This window comes from Akebia trifoliata, chromosome 16 (assembly GCF_017979445.1).
Source record: "Akebia trifoliata isolate Shusen 1 chromosome 16, ASM1797944v1, whole genome shotgun sequence".
NCBI lineage: Eukaryota > Viridiplantae > Streptophyta > Magnoliopsida > Ranunculales > Lardizabalaceae > Akebia > Akebia trifoliata.
Genome location: NC_141390.1, coordinates 15629033 through 15647152, shown reverse-complemented (window position 1 = coordinate 15647152; position 18120 = coordinate 15629033). Strand labels below are relative to the sequence as shown.

Here is an 18120-nt window from a genome sequence, read left to right as displayed (position 1 = left end):
TGGTCTCTTCTCCTCTCACAAGACTTGTTGTGCCTTCTCTTAGGGATAGCATCACCCCTCCTTGTATTTTGTTGATGGGTAAGCTGGACTTGAACCCACAAAAAACACCATTCCTTGGATTAACACTATTCGTGCATTGTCAACCTCCAATAACGTTGCTCCCAAGCAACTTCCACACTAATGCTAATCCCCTCATCATAGGGCTCATGTGACACTCAAGCTAACCACCTTGATTTAGCTTAAGTCATCCTTACTCTAAAGTGTACTAGGAGTTCCCCAATTCAATTGGGCACACACTCAAGACATTGCACACACCTTTGTGTTAGCCCTGTTCGAAACTTTAATTATGTACAAATGAAGCACCCACCACTTTATATAGGCAATTAGGTAAAGGGAGGTGTAACGGATGGCTTGGATCAAACCACATGGCATCGATCCAATATTATAAGAACACTTTAGAATACACTACCACACTTTACACACTAGAACCTTCCTACAAAATATCCAGACTATACATTTAGAATTCCCCTAAAAACTATCAACAAACCCTCAATCCCTACTAGGTACAACAAGATACACAATCCGGGCCTTTCTAGACGATTCAAGTTTCTACAAACTTGCTGAAATAGCGAAATCTCAGGTTGCATGCTAAGCCCGTGAGAAACAGACCTAATAGATATTTGGGTTCTAGATGGTAGTTGTTTGAAGGTTTCAAGCAGCAACTTTTTATGAAGACTATACGTTAAGGGGGGAGTAATTTGATGGGCAAAACCAAGATTTTCCCTTAAAAGTGATGTGGAGATCTAGAGCAGAATAACACGGGAATGAGATACCACAGTCTTGGCACAAGAAATACTTCTGCATTCCCAACAGACAACATCAGATTTTAGTGTATAGAAAAGTTTAAACACTTACTGCGAATTTTTCCGTAGTATCTCAGTAACAAGGAAAGGAATGTAGCATTCAATTGACTGTAGTTTAAAATATGTATATTGTGAAAAAGATTGGAATTGAGTGGTCCAAACTTGACCAAAGTAGTAAGTTAGAGAGGAAGAGGAAGAGGAAGAAGATTACTTTAGAAGAAAACATGATTAAGGTTTCATACAACCCTTCACACTCTTTAGTTATAAAACTTTCAAAATTACAAATATCTCCCTGATCACCCTCATTATTCATATAATACCCTACATCATATAAATGTAATCTATTTATTCCAACAACAAACATTTACTTGCGAACTAAACTAACAATAGAACAATTTAACCTGAGAAGCAAGATCAATCTTAGTTTCACGCTGGTATTGAGAAACAGAAAATGTAGATATACATCAATTTATAATGGATTATTGGTTTTAAGTTTTACGCAAACAGAATATTACAACCAATAAATTAGGGTTAGGAGTGGAAAAGAAATTACTAGAGACACATACCTTAAAGCCTTTGCAGCATCAATAATCTCTCCTATGAATATGTCATGTGGGAAAATCTGAAGTGTCAAAGAGTGCATTGAATAACCACCAAGAAATACAAATATTGGATTAATATGGGGAAGCCAAAAATCTGATTCATTTAAATAGGATACACCAACACATTATCACATTCTAATGACAATCAAATATTACATTGACAAAAGAAGACAACCTAAAAACACTAATCCATGGTCACAGCCCATATACATGATAAGGAAAATGGGTATATAGAATACAATAATGCTTGTCAACAAAAAGCCACTTTTCCATAGTCATTTACAGATATGTCCCTCTTTGGCATCTGTTCTTCTTATAAATACGTAATTTTCTACTAATTTATTTTTAGTTACATTATATGAGTCATCCCAAGACCATTTAGGATGAAAACCCCTTCCTAATACTAGGCAACTGCCACATCCATGCTTTAAAATCTTGTTTCGTTTCAATGTTTTGGTCGAAGCACCACTATACAAGGTGGTAAATAATGTGTATAAACCAAAACAATACTAGAATATTACAGAAAAGTTATTAAACATTCTGAAAATTTACCAAAAATTTATTAAATACAGGTGTATCTCCAATATTAATCAAAACATGGAGGGGCTTGTCCAAATCACCCTTAAAAAGAAATCTTCAAGATAAGGCCGAGGACAAGAAGAGAAAGGGGGTGAAGCCATGGGGAGAAGAAGAAGTAGGGAAAAGAAGTAGGAATTGATGTCATTGCTTCCCTTTTTACATTTTTTTTGTGTTTCAATCGGTGCAAGTCTTTTCAGTATGTTTCGGCCCATATATCACAATACAAATTAAAATACTGAAAGAAACATTTGATTCTCAGCCTCTATCATCTCAAAATGTTCACAAATCGATATGTCTTGATCGATACATTCCAAGAGGGTACAGTACTTTGAACATCGGTCACTCATCTTGTTAGCATGTGTTCTTGGGATTTACTCATCCCAAATAGTAAAACTTTTAATCCAACAACTGTCATAAAATCTATCAATTTGCCTCACTTGGCCTAATAATGCATGGAAACTCATTTTTCTCCCGAATCCACAGAAGAACATAACATCCCATTTTAGTAAATCCAATACTCCCACACCACACATTGAGATTTGTAGCACCTACGTGTTGAGAAGAAGGCCCCTAAGAGCTAGGTTCCCGTACAATACGTATAAAGAGTTTGACAAGTTTCATGGGACATTTCGAAACCCAATGGCACTTGGAATCCTTTGGGAAGTGTCCACTACTACTTGTTTGTGCCAACCTCACAAGTAGTAGGCATGCCACATTTGCAAGCCTAATCCACCTCGATGTTTCTCGACAAACAACAAGAAACATGGGAGATGAGGCTTCCAAACGTGAGCACCTCCTCTTGGGTTGCGACTCATGATGAAAACACCTATGTCAAACATTGTGGCCAAACAAGGTTCCAAACTTTCTAAAGATTAATGTCAAGAAAAGTTCATAGCAATTGATTACAGGTAAACGCCTTCATCAAGTTCTAATGGTTAAATGCATAAGGATAATATGAATGATTAACACTCTAAAAAAGTTAATGGAATTTTCCACTTTGACAAAAATCATTATGCCCATGTATAGTATTCAGGGCATAGTATCAAAGGTGAGAGGTGCAAACTATATGGTTTGTTAAGCAATAGGATCTAACCTGAAAGAGAAAATAAACAAAAAAAGAAAAATTGAGCAAATCAAGAACCTCACAAGGCAAGTTCAACTTGACAAAGTCAAATTCTCCCAACAAAGGGAAATTGTTAGAAGGCATCTTTTCTTAACAAAACACAAGAATTCAAATTCAATTAAAAAGCAAAAGGATAATAAAATTGATTTCTCTTTTCTAATATATGCAACCTAAAACTTTTTAAATTTTCTTGCAAATTTTGTAAGTGTTCACAAAGCTACTAAAGGTCATTTGGGGGTCAAAAGGTACACTTACGTTTTTGGAGTTGCATTCGATATTTGTGGCCGAAGTTAAATGCTAGGAAAGTGGGAAATCATCGATAAGAGGTGGACCAGCATGCTCCATAGACCTATACATTTTGCAGTGGCTTAATGAACCTGTCGTTTGTTTTCTAATCTTTCTGGGCAAACACAAGAAAAAGTCTCAACAGTGAGGGCCCTTAAAAGTAAGTTGGGCACTTGTATTGCTAGACCATCCAGTAGTAGCTTTAGGTTTCTCTTTGGTTGTGCTTGCAAAAAGTGGATTGCTTAATGGAGTTGTATTGGCTAATATTCCAGTAGGTGCCTGAAGGTTTTGGCTCGAATAAATGACCCTTAGGAAGTCATAATCACAATTCCTCGAGTAAGTGTTGTAATGGAGGAAAAAGAGGGTTGCTTTGTTCTTGGAAAGTGGTCTAGCTTTCTTTTGTGGAGTGCAATTCAATATTCCTAAAGCGGTTGTGTAGGTTTATTTTCGAGTGTGAGGTAAGTGAAATGAGGCGCATTACCCTTCTAGGCAAGCGCTAAAGGAAGCAAGGAGCGAGGAAAGCGAATATTGAATAAAAGCAAAAGCAAATGTTGTAAATTATTATCTAGAGAACAAGTTAGGGTTAGGTTGCTTTAGATGTATGCTAGCATAATCGATGGTTACATAGGATTACAGGGTTCATAAAAAGCATAATATATGCACTGATTGAGGAAATTCTTGAGCTAGTGCTTTTCTTTAATGCCAAAAGTGAGGATTTTAGCCATTGATTGAATATAGGTATCAAGGATCAATGTGTAATCCTTCATACATGATCAGATAATACAGACAACTTAATCAATTAGTTATTTTCATCGTACATTAAATTTCACTCAAAAATCAAGGTTCGCGGATGAGATTGGATGAGTTGGTTAGAACAGTAACACAGTATTGTAAAAGCACTACATATTTTCCATGATAATATTGTTCTCTTATTTTTTATATTTCAAGCATTAGGCACTGGTTTTTTTTATCAATGAAAGGTCAATGTATTCCAAAATGGCAATGGCTAAATAACCAGAGGAGGGGAGTGAGAGGATCTCACAAGGGTCCTCCCAGAGAAGCCCAACAAAAACAACACTAAAACAAGACCTAACAAATGCATTACACATGAGAATCATGGTATACAAGATAAATAGTTAATGCACAATTTATCATGAGAATCATGGTATACAAGATAAATAGTAGATGCATAATTTATAATTTTAAGTATTTTCATAACAAATACCTCAGCATTCTTTAGCTCCATAGTTCCATCCATAAGTTCTATAAACAACTCATGATCAACTGCAAATGGATCTGTGGCATATTCCATCTTCTGTTGACACAATAAACCTTCCAAAGTTGGTACGTATGTCTTCAGTGACAACTTAATACAATTTCCTTCAAATTCAATGACTTTTAGACCCATCAATGTATCCTCAATCTTTCCAACAGATTCAATCCTAAATACATGATAAAAATGTAAGTGTCATAGTAAAACCGGGGGAAAAGAACAGAGAATATATGAATATAAAATCTTAAACAGGAGAAACCTTTTGAAAGTATAATCAAGATCATGTAAAGAGCTCAAAGCAACTTTGTTCTTCTCAATCTCATGATCAAGCTCCAAAAGCTGAAAAGTATAGAATAACATGATTACAATCTTACAAATGGTCTACATACCATAAACCAATATCTCAAAGAAACAATCCAAATAAAGTGAAATCCGTGTAGAACCAAAACAAAACAAGATTGGGTACAACATTCTTAAAAGGTTGAAGATTAACACAAACACCCCAATCAATGATGAGAAGGTCCATAAACTATAAGTACCTTACCATTATGACAAATGAAGAAACATGTACAAAACTTCATACTGCTATTATAAAGTTTCAAGAGAACTACAAAAATGTTAAGTTCCAACTTCCATGTTCATGTATTCTAAAATTTTGATTCAGTATTTCAAGAGAATGAGGTAAATGTTAAATTCCATGTTATATATTCCAAATTCATCATTGTCAACATTCAAAGGAAGCAAACATCACATGTATATTAAGGAAATTACGATTGAAAAAATTGGACCTCAAAGTTGTAGTCTTGGTGCGCATATGAACTTCCTTGGTTTTCTGTGGATATGAAGCCTTCGACACTTGCATCCATTTCTAACTTATCCAGACCCTACAAGGCGAGTATCAAAGACAGTTAACAGGGACTCAAAATGTATTTTGTTAATGAACTCTAAAATATCCTAGAATATAGTAAAATAATGAAAAGGCTTAACCAAGAAAAAGAGTTAAACAAGGCAAATTTATCGTATTGCAAATGTACAAATTGTAGTAGTTCTATACATAGTGTGGAGATGCTAAAAAATGAATTCTTGTGTTGGAATAGTAGTAGTTCTATACATAGTGTGGAGATTGTTTTTCTTTGTGTGTGTCGGTGTTTATATGAGGTGTTGTTAATTGTTATAGGCTAATGAAACAGTTCTTGTGGAACTGTAACCAAAACCAAATACATAGCCACTATGATTAGCTCCCAAGTATTCTCTCAAGAGAAGAGTGCCATTTAGTACTCACTCAGCAATCTAGTGGCGAAGATCACATTTCTGACTTGATATATATGCAGGGTCGTGCATGAATACATGACAACAAAAGTTACCAACATCTATCTTAACATTCATGAAATAGGAAATTATATTTTTTTTATTAGCATTCATACTAAAAGGGAAAACCCCAAAAGAATGCCAAGGGAGCCTTTGAGGCAATACACTAATTACAACCTAGGTTTAGAATCTAATTTCAAGCCATTGGCCAGTCAAGAGAAAAACCAAGATTGTCTCAACAGAACCAATCTGAGACAATTTCAAATTATTAATGTTTGGAGACCAATGTCTTGTTTCCATATGGACAAGGCAAAATGGTAAGAAACCTCAAATACGATTACAAGAAAACTAAATGGCTAGCCATTTATAATAGCTAAGGCATTGGCAGGTAAAAAGGTAGATTCTCTGATGCCACAGAAAGGGGGAATCCACACCAAGCTCATACCTTGATTTGGCAGGTGAGCCAAACTTGGAAAAGGAAGACTTCCCACCCGTGATTGAAAAGCCATTGCTTCAGGTTGGGGAGATTCCGCCTTGCTAGGGATTCCAAGCTCAACACATTTAACATCACACATTATAAGTGATTCAACCTTAAACTTCGGTAATAAGCTGAATTTTCCCATAATCCGCAGTTTACCCAGCATATTCGATTGGTTATTCCAACCTGGCTAGGAGACCAAAAGAGTATAGCTAAGATTACGATGGGGTCTCCATACTCAATTTGGTCGGGTGATAAAGAAAAAAATTGTTTGGAGTGAGTAAATGTTAAAGATGGTCAAATGGCAACCGACCATAGTCCTCGGGATGGGCTTTCAATGATGGAGAGCTACTAATATGAAGGAATAGACATCATGCCCAACTCAACAAACAAATGGTAGTATTTTTATTTATCAGGGAAAAAGAATACATATCAAAATTAGATGACTACTCAATATAAGATATGGTTGGCAATAGAACCCAAATATTGGTGACCACTTAAACTGGAGAGTTTTGATATAAAATAAGCTCATAAATTCTTCTTCAATCCCATACAAGATATGCCTATTTATCTCTTTCGTAAACCACAATAAATAGCAAAGGAAAGCATCCACCAAATAACATATTCTTTGGAAGAGAAATATTAGATGGCCAATCAAAAATACGTCATCTATACTCCTGAGTCCCTACACCCCTAGGCACAATCCCAAAAAAACTAAACAGATAAAGTGTTTCACACTTCCTTAGCAATAGGCAATGAAGAAACAATAAATAGATTCCAAACATTGCAATTCACATAAAAGTTACTCAAGTTTTTATTTTCATTGACTAACTTGTCATCTAGAAGAATCTTATCCACACAAAAACAGCTAGAAATACACCTAAGGGAAAACTTGGAGAAGCACAGTGTACAAGGATACAACAAAGAAATAGTAGAAGAATTGTAAAAGAAGACAAGTCAAGTCCCAATGAGGGCTTGGCAAAGTATTTATAACAATCAGAGTGAATGGACATAAATGCCCTTATAGGGAAAAACCTGAAAATATAACATAAAGACATAAAGCTAAACATAACATATTCCAATACTCTCCCTCAAGTGGGTGCAAATATATCAACTAAGCCCAGCTTGACAAGATGAGAGTTAGTAACAGAAGGACCAACAGACTTCGTAAGCATGTCGACAAGCTGATCTGAAGAAGATATGAATATTGTCTAAAGAGCATCAAATCGAACTTTCTCCTTGAGAAAGTGAACATCAACCTATATATGTTTGGTTTTCTCATGAAGGACAAACTCAGAAACAAGCATAATAGCAAACTTGTTGTCGAAAAACAGTGTGAAGGAATCAAAAACGGGAAATCCCAACTCCGTCAGCAAAGATCGAAGTCAAATAAGCTCACATGTGCCAAGGGCCATAGCTCGATACTCAACTTCAGCAGAAGAACGAGAAACCACACTTTGTTTCTTACTTTTCCATGAGATCAGGTTATCACCATGGAAAGTACAAAAACCAGAAGTAAATCTCCTATCGGTAATAAAACCAACATAATCAGCATCAGTGAAGCAAGACAAATGAGATTGAACTGTGGATGAATAAAAAAGGTCAAGACCTAGACATGAATTCAAATAACGAAGAATACGATAAATAACATCAAGGTGAGAAATGCGTGGAGCATGCATGAATTGACTGACCACACTAACTGCAAAAGTCAAATATGATCTATTGTTAGTCAGATAAATCAGGCGGCCTACGAGTCTCTGATAAGAAAAGGGATCAAATAATAGTTCGTCAAATTCGGCATGAAAATGATTCTGATTCATAAGAGGGGAAGTAGGACAACAACCAAGCATACCAATGTCTTGAAGAAGATCCAATGTGTATTTGCATTGGAATAACGAAATACCACGACGAAAACGAGCCACTTCTATCTCCAAGAAGTACTTAAGAGGACCCAAGTACTTAACCTCAAAAGCACATCCCAATATCATCTTTACCCTGTTAATCCACTAGGCATCATTTTCAGTCAGGATAATATCATCTAGATAAACCAGAACAATAGTGCAACGACCATCCAAATCTCGACGAACAAAACATGTAGGATTGGAATGACATCTAAAAAACTTCATAAATAAAATAAACTCAGAAAAACGTTGAAACTAGGCTAGCAGAGACTGCTTCAAGCCATCTAGAAAGTTGAGAAGGCGACATACTTTCCTAAAATACTCCCCCTGAAGACAAAACCCAATAGAGGGGTTCATATAGATAACCTCAATTAGATCACCATTTAGAAAGGCATTCTTCACATCGAGCTGGTGAAGAGGATATGAATGACACGCAGCTAAAGAGATAAAGAGGAAAACAAGAGAAAGTTTAGCTACAAAGGCAAATGTAGCACCAAAGTCCCTGGAGTTTGCATAAATCCCTTAACTACTAAACAGGTTTTGTATCAATCAACAGTGCCATTCTCGAGATATTTGACAGTGAAAACTCATTTACAACTAATAGTCCGCTCCCCAAAGAGAAAGGAAAACAACCTCTTAAGTATGATTCTCCTACAAAGCATCTATCTCAGCAGTCATGGCTATAGTCCACTAAGGATCTCGTAAAACCTTTGAAACAGATCAGAAAATTCGAATAGAATCAGTGGCGGCAAGGTAGGCCTGAGAAGAAAAAGAGAATCCCTAATAGGAAACAAACTATGTAATAAGATGATTAGTAACACACCCACTTAAGCGAAATGCAATAGGTAAGTAAGAGTCAAAAACAAAAGGGATAGGAGTAGGGATATGAGAGAATATACATGAGTCCAAAGAGGAGATTGGCAAGGTAAGAGAGCGACAAGAGTAAACAAAAATGGAGAAAAGACCGAAAAATGCAGCACTATAGGAGAAGGATCCTATAAAAGAAAATAATCCTACAAAAAAGATGTGGTACAAAAGTAAGGAACATTTTCAAAAAAAGTGACATTAAGAAAATGTATGACACCATGAGAAACGAGATCATAACATCAATACCCCTTTGACATAGAGGAGTAACCCAAGAAAACATACCGAATAGCTTTATCATCTAATTTCGAATAATGAGGGGTCCTGTCCTGAACAAAACAAGTGCACCCAAAAACTCTGGTTTAATAGGAAATATGGTGATATCAGGAAGAAAAACATAGAGAGACACTTGTCCCCCTAAGGTGGGACTCAAAACACAATTAAGAAGAAAAGTCGCTGTGAGGACTGTCATATTCCAATATAACTTAGGAACATGCATTCCATGAAGAAGAGAACGGACAATGTTCATAAGATGGCGATTTTTGCATTTCGCCACCCCGTTCTGCTCAGGAGTGTAGGGACAAGTCAACTAGTGGAGCATATTATGCTTATGAAGGTGAGAACAAATCCCATCAGAAATATATTCCCTTCCACTATCAAACCAAAGAGATTTGACAATGATGTTGTATTGTGTCTAAATCATTTTAAGAAAATTAAGCAAAGTAGGAAGTACTTCAGAACGAGACTTCATCAAATACACTCAAATACAATGAGAATAACCATCTATAAATGTAACATAACACTAATGACCAGTAAAAACAGTAACAAGAGAAGGCCTCCACACATCAGAATGAACCAAATCAAATATTGTATTAAACCGATGCATATGAGAAATATAAGAAGTACGTGTGTGTTTAGAAAGCTCACACACAGAACATTGAAACTTATGTCCATTACAAGAATTTTTTAAAGTAGGAAATAAAGAATATAAATGCTGAAAATTAACATGTCCTAAGCGAGCATGCCACAAATCTAAAGACTGAAAAGAAAAAATATGACACCCAAAGGAAGGAAGCACAGGAATCGGAGTAGCAGTCTACGGAGGTCCAAACAGTTATAGCCCATTCCGCTCAAACCCCTTTCAAAAAATCCTCATCGAAATCAGGTCCTGAAAGATATAGTGAATAGGAAAAAAGGTTACTGAACAATTTAGAGATTTGGTAATACTATTCACAGATAAAAGGTTAAGAGATAAGTGAAGAACATGAAGCACGAAATCAAGGAAGACACCAGAAGATAAAGGGATGGTTCCCTTGCTATGTACAGGTTTAAGGAACCCATCAACAAGGCGAACCTCCCTATGAGTAAAAGTAAAATTGCTAAACTCACTGGTCATGTGATCAGAGGCACCAGAATCAATTAACCATGTCAGGGGCTCAAAACCCGACTAGATGACATGAAATGCAGAGGATGTACCTGAAGGCATAGTAATTGAGGCCACAGTCGAAGATGATCGAGTATGAACATGGATCTGATCACATACAATAGTGGCAATCTGGGTTTGAAGCAACTGTAGATCAATGGTGCCCGAGGGAGTAGGGGGGTAGGAACTGGGGAGGAATCCACAGCAGCAGCACGGGGAACAGAGTGCCCCAAAGGAAGAGTGACTATAGATCGCAAATGGGGATAGAACTAAAAGCATCGGACCTTCTCATGACCAATCTTCCCACAATGAATACAAATAAAACCACTGCCCCAACCCCGGCCATGACTCCAGATCCAGGAGCACGAGAGTCAAAAAAACCTAAATTGGCTAATAGAGCCATCTAATTTGTTGTTGGAGCAAAAAGAATAGAAGGAGCCTAATTTTGAGACAGGACTACATGACGACAACACTCATCACTGTCAATAGTAGCAAAAATCTCAAATAAGGAAAGCAAAGGAGAAATGTTAAAAATCTGAGTCCCCAATGCCTCAAACTCGGGACATAAGCCTATGAGAAACTAGTATGTATGATGTCCAACAATCCTCTTAACCACATACTCGGCAGCTTCAGCAGAGAGAGCTCAATCATACTCATAATGAGAAAACTCCTCCCATCGAGACAAGAAATCCAAAATAATCAACTAGACTTTGAGTCCCCTAAGTAGCTTGGGAAATGTCTCGATAGAGCTCATAAATCCTTGAATCATTCCTAGCATGCACATATGTCTGAGTGAAAGTTAACCACAAAGATAAGAGTCTCATAGCACATGAACATAGTATAGATATGCTGCTCCATGAAATTAAATAAGCATCCAAGAATAGTACAATTATCAATCACCCATTGGTCAAACTTATAATCAGTGGTAGTTGGCTTGTTAACAGTGCCCAAAAGCCAACCAAATTTACCTCTACTGCCCAAATAGAATCTCACAGACCGAGACCATGACTGAAAGTTTTGACCATCCAATAGGGCACTAGTAATATGTTGGACTAAGGAATTTCTCCCTAGAATAAAGATAGAGTCATTATTCTCTTGATTCAATGTCATATCTCACAAACACAAGTGGATAAAAAAGAAAAATAAGACGAGCAAAAAACAAATGGAGGATCAAATTAACGAACACTTAGGGTGTGAAAACCAATAGATGGTGCAAAGGATAGAAGAAAATCAGCTGAGAAGGTCTGATGCATCAAGAGGTAAACAGAAAAATGGAGAAAAGAGAGGAAAGAGGCAAAAACTTGAGACTTTGGTTTCAAGGGAGGTCTATCGTAGTCCCAAACCAATGGGTAAGATAAAAGAAAAAAGAAATGGCCCCAATAGAAGTAGAAACCAGCAAGGCAGCAATTCAAGGTGCGAGATCAAGGAGGGGCAATGAGTAGCCTATTAGAAGCAGAAACCAGCAATCAATCTTGTTGTTGCACATCCCAGCCATGTCGCAAACATTAGCCACCCCATCCCTATTGCAAAAACAGCACCCACACCTCATCCCTATCGCAAACACAATCAATCACATCCAACGTAGCCACCGCTGCTGACACACACCTCAAGCACATCCAAAGCAACCACCACTGCTGTCGCACACCTTAGCCCTATCACAGACCACAAACCTACCTCACAAAAATAGCTGGCAGCACTATCGCACAGCCCAGCCCATCGCAGCCACCTAGGTTTGTCGAGGATGAAAAAAAACCCTCTATTGCATCCCTATCGCATTGTGCAATGAGGAGGTCTCAACCAAGGAGAAAAAAAAAAGAAAAAAATCCCCGAAGGGGAGACCCTAACAAAACTCCTGTTAGGTTGGTCTAGTCTCTAGGTCTAAAAAAAAGTGATGAGAGAAGCGAAGAGAAGAAAGGTGGGTGGAGTTGATGCTTCAAGATCCCAAAACCGAAGAGGAAAAGCCAAGGAGGGGCTGTCGATGGATCCTCTAGGGCTCTGATACCAAGAAGAATTGTAAAAGAAGACAAGTCAAGTCCCAATGAGGCTTGGCATAGTATTTATAATAATCAGAGTGAATGGACATAAATGCCCTTACAAGGAAAAACCTAGAAACATAACATAAAGACATATAGCTAAACATAACACATTTCAATGATAATCACAGTGTTCCTCAATTTGTCACTATGGAGAAGTGAGTGAAGCTGATGAGTTGAGGATGATGAATGAGAAAATGAGGGAAAAGATGGGTTAAAGGCAACAAAAAACATATCGAAAAAATGCGACAAGAAAGGAAGAGGATGACAATCTAGGATCAAACAAATCTCCAAGTTTAAATTGAAGATTCTAATGGAAAGGAAAAAATCCTAGTTGAGTCAGTAATATTATCCTTGATTCCTAGCCAACTATTCAATCTCTAATATTTTAATTTAACCATTCTATTATGTTGTTGCACACAACAAGTGACTACGGAAAACTTGCATAAGAACCTCTCCCTAAATAAATTCATTGCCTTAATTTCTCATTGTTTTTCATTGAGAAAAAGGAATAAATAATAAATTAATAAAATGGAGGAATAAAGAAGGGGGAAAAAAAGATCTAACAAGGGGACACCAGTAAGAGAACCTCACAAAGCCTCAAACTGAAAGTAAACTAATAAGGTGAACCTTTTAACCAAATCCTTCCATCTGAATACAAAGTCATTGAGGAGGAATCCCTTAAGTCACCTGAGATTGAGAACCACATATGCAATAAGGCCTTTATCGATAAAACCACATACTCCAAGAAGCCCTCCTTGTAGTTAAAATATGATCATTCTGCTCTTTCCAAATGGACCAAATTAAAGTAAATGGGAGTTGCTTGCACAATCAACTCATCCATGAAAGGTGACAAGGAGAATTTTTTGTAAAAGAGAAATGCACAAACCCTCTTTCCCCAGTTTACGGTATAAATGATCATTTACCCTTTTATGGAGTTTCCTCTGCCACAGATTCACCAACAAATACCAAGGCCTAAAGTGGATCATAGGTAACCGAGTTATAACAAGACAACCATTTAGAAACTCAAGTGACCACCAAGTCCTCACGCCCCTCATAAAGCCTAAATTGTTACTAAAGTAGATAAGAATTTTCCAACGATCAACCAAACAACCACTTGGAAACCTAGGGGTGTACATTCGGGTACCTAAAACCAAGCCCGACCCGATTTTTCAGGTACAGGTCGGGTATACATGAAACTGGAACCGACCCATTAATTTTCGAGTACGAGTAGAGATCAAGAGGGTATACCCGTACCCTACCCAAACCCGATTTTTCGGATATTTTACGGGAACGGGTTCAAACATATATTAAAATATGATTTATTTATATAGGTTAGTTTAAGTTTAAAGTTTAAATCTAAACTAAAATTCAAATTTATAAATATATAAATCTTACTACATTAGAAAAATTTATAAAAAATAGAGTATATGCAAATTATATGAAACGTTTCTAAATATGTTTAACTTAAAAATCTAAATATTTGACAAGTAATGGGTATCGAGTACGGGTATCGGGTATTTTAAGGATCGGTTTCAGACTAGGTTTCGGGCGGGTAAATGGGTATTTTGTACACCCCTAGTTGGCACCAAGTCATCATGCTCCCTCGTAGAGCGTAAACGATCTCCTACAACAACAATTGCCTAGCCAAACTCAAGAATACATCAATTAGTTTTCAATTTGAACTTACATTCTTAGACATTGTATAAAACCATCAATGGATTCTAAGAATGCGGTAATCCCTATCAAAGAATGCAGGCCACCAATATTTATTAAGCAATGAAATAGCTCCTCGAGAGTATTTGATAAGATATGGTATGGGAACGTCTTCGAGTTTGAGTACTTAGACAAAATTTCCGTTCTAGAGAACAACATTTCAACATGTATCATGATCACTAGATGGCCCCCACCTTATAGATTTTCTAGTCCAAAATCAGTATGAGAAGATGATTTTTAACCGTCAAATAAGACTTTTTTGTTGAAGTTACTAAAATATTTTTCACCATCCTAAGATACAAGATAAAATTGAATGGTTGACAGTATTCAACACACAGCCTTTTGACCTCTCTTAGGTGGGACACATGAAAGTTGCATTCTAATAGTCTACATCCCAACCACGAACGACACATTGTACTAAGGAGGTAATTTAAAGTCAGACCACAAAACACAGTGATTTAACGGAATAGCAACAAATCACGGTGTTTTGCATTTCACGCACCCGTAAAAAGCAATAAAACATAGCAAAAAACACAATTAAAGATTGGATTCTTTTGCAGATCAAAAAGTCCTGAAAAACTTTACAACTTCAATCATCAAGACTTTCTACCCTTCTCTAACAGCCGCCTGAATCCACAGCATAAGGTCACTCACCATCGATCACAATAGAGGTACTCTACCTCTCTTGCTTGCTCGCTCTAGCTCTCTACCAAGCCCTAGAAGATGCTCACAAAAAGTTTGGACGAAAGCGCTATTGAATGGATCAAACAAGAACGAAAATCTAGTCTGCAGGATCATCTGAAAACCAGCAAGTTCAATCTCCATTGGCAAAGAGATTTAGTCTAGATTCCGTTCCAAAATCACCTTTGGTACTATAGTAAGTTTTTGGATTTTAAATTTTTTATTAGAAGAGTTAATTGATCAAGATTTGAGAAGTTGCAAATTTTATAAAAAATAAAATAAGTTAGTAGAAAAATATATTTAAAGAAGTGATTAGATTGTAAATTGTATCTTTTTAAGATAAAGAAGAAAAAAAAAGTTTATGGAGTTTGCATTTTTCTTCCCAACCAAGCAGTCGTTAACTTTACGTTGATTTCAAGGGGATACCAAGCACATGAACCGTAAAACATAGTAAAAGCCCGCAAATGCAAAAGGTTATAAATGCAAAGTTTTACATTTTACAATTTTATGGCATACCAAATAGGGCCTCAAAGTTCCCCCTCATTGTATTCATCTCATGCCCCAAATTTTGGAGGAAAAAAAATACTCTAAAAGATTGAAAAAAATGAAATACTAACCTGTGAAGAGATGGATTGCAATGAATAATTCAACCCTTCAAGATTGCTCTCCAATCGAGTAGCGTCTGCAAAATTTAAGAGACCAAGTATCACAAAAAGTACATACATGGAAATTGCCAGCATCATCATGACTAATCACCTTCTATATAGGTTCTTGTATGGACCTCAATTTCATTAGAAGTCCTCAAGTTTTCAGCCTCAACCAAGTTAAGCTCCTCCTTTGCATGTTCTACGTAGGCATCTACATCAATACATTGACAAACTTAGATAGAGTGAAATAATAAAAACAGGGGTTTAATGTTAAGTGTGGTTATGTGTTCAAATACTTCTTTTTTGGATTTATATAATATACAGATTAGAATAACACCCCAAACAATAAATGAATCCAGATTTCAAATTAAAATTTTGTCGCTATGAAAGTTTGCACCCTCAAATTTGGTGATTGCAACATAGCAATGGAATATAGCAACTTTTTTAGGTGCAGGACCCAATTCTCTTACTCCTTGATGGCATAGGACCAGAAGTTTATAAATACAATGGTGAGATTGATCCCCATTGTAACTTTCTTAGTACTAGCCCCAACATATAGAGCACAGGATACAGTAGAAGACCATTTCCCTATAAATGGCCCATACTTTTGTAGAATTAAGGTATCAAAGAGGAAAGCAGATTTTTTCTCTAGATAGATAAAGATGAAAAAAAAAAATCTGCTTTCATCTTCTATACCTTAATTCTACAAACAATGAAAGCAGATTTAGCAAAGATGAAGAGAAGTTGAGCCTTGGGACAAGATGGTAATTCAATAGAAATGTGGAAATGCTAGGAAAATATTAGACTTTCCTAAGTAGTTAAATTATTTAACTATGAAAATGACAGAAGAATGGAGAAAATGTGTTATGTGCCAAGCTATGAAACCATGGAAAAGAATGATAAAATAAAGATATAAACAAAAACAATGGATATAAGAGAACCAATTTAATTTTATGCCCAGAAGGTCAAATTATCTCTCAAAATGGGAGAAAGGTTGTGTTAATCAAGACCACCCTTTCGAATCTTCTGGTATATTTTAAGGTTTAATAGACTGGAGAAACTTATGAAGAAGTTATGGTGAAATAATAAAGATGATGCTTTCAAACACCATTTTAAAGATGATGTCACCTATAATATTGTCTTAAAATTTGTACTTGGTGATTGTTCGCTTTTTTATCGTGTATACCCTTGATTACAATACATGATTTAATCTCAGTTTTGACATCAATTTTTAGTGCATATGAAATTGAAATAAGTTTCCAATGTTTCTTTAAAAAATGTATAGAACAGTCACAAATTTCGAGAACTATCCGAATCAAAATGGGGAAAAAAAAAATGTCGAAAGTTTCAAAATCTTAGTTCAAAATGTTATAACCTAACTCAAATAAGATAATAACTGGTCAAGAAAGAGAAAGTTTACCCAAATCGTCAAGCCCTAAAGAGCTGAAATCCGAAGACTCCGACGTAATTTGTTTGATTTTGCTCTGAAAACAATTGTAAAGGAATTCAGAGTGGTGGAGAAACGACATAATTGAATTGTTAGACCGTCATTTAACAATAGATTGATTAATAGAAATGCAGAGCTTACTTCAAGATCGAGAAAGAAATCTTTAAATATCTTCACGGATTCAGAAGAGGATGATAATTCAGTGAAATCGTTACAACTACTAAGAATTTCTGACAGTTCCCTTCTTCGGCTGAACAAAATTTTAAAAAATATATATGTAATAAGTAAAAATGGAGAAAATTGAAGAAAATAAGAACTGAGTGTAAACTAATAACTGCTGAGATTCAAAGTAATAATCAAACCTGCGGATAGTCTCGATATCGACCCTTTCAGAGGAATGGGAGTTCTCCATACTCTCTCTCTCTCTCTCTCTCACACACACACACACACACACACACACACTCACAGACGCCCGCGCGCGCCAAAAATGACAAGAATGGTTCAAATATCGGCCTATAGTCATGATTTTAAAACGTGTGATTTGGACATGGCCATCCACGTTTTGGTCAATATTAGAGATATCCCTTCGTTTTCAAAATTGATAAAATACCCCTTGACCTAGGTTTTGCCTCAGATACTAATATAAAATGGCGTAAATATTGTCGTCTTCTACCTTTACCCCAAAATAAAACCCTTGTTTTTTCTTTGAAACTAGGTCATCTTCAAACCGTAAAGCTTTTCTAGTAAATTATTTTCAATCTATGGAACATTATTTTCAATGAATTGTAGATAATTCTTAATTTTTTTCTACCTGATCCATCATTCCAAAAATCTTCTCTTCTTTAGGTTTTAAGAAGATAAGAATCATCAAGCAAAAGACGAAGATGAAAAATGGTT

At 36.1% G+C, this 18120-nt stretch overlaps 1 protein-coding gene across 1 annotated transcript in view; it reads right to left on the bottom strand.

Annotated features, from left to right (window-relative positions):
* LOC147382626 (reverse transcriptase-like protein) overlaps window positions 1-17730 on the bottom strand; it is a 28734-nt gene extending 11004 nt beyond the window's left edge. The window contains exons 1-9 of the mRNA XM_086428238.1: window positions 17586-17730; window positions 17365-17473; window positions 17197-17260; window positions 15886-15987; window positions 15747-15811; window positions 5514-5609; window positions 4985-5064; window positions 4678-4894; window positions 1430-1485 (exon numbers count right to left, since the gene is read on the bottom strand). Of these exons, the coding sequence (XP_086284364.1) occupies window positions 1430-1485; window positions 4678-4894; window positions 4985-5064; window positions 5514-5609; window positions 15747-15811; window positions 15886-15987; window positions 17197-17260; window positions 17365-17473; window positions 17586-17635 (839 nt within the window). The 5' untranslated portion in view covers window positions 17636-17730. The remainder of the gene's footprint in view (window positions 1-1429; window positions 1486-4677; window positions 4895-4984; window positions 5065-5513; window positions 5610-15746; window positions 15812-15885; window positions 15988-17196; window positions 17261-17364; window positions 17474-17585) is intronic.
* Window positions 17731-18120: the final 390 nt, after the last annotated feature.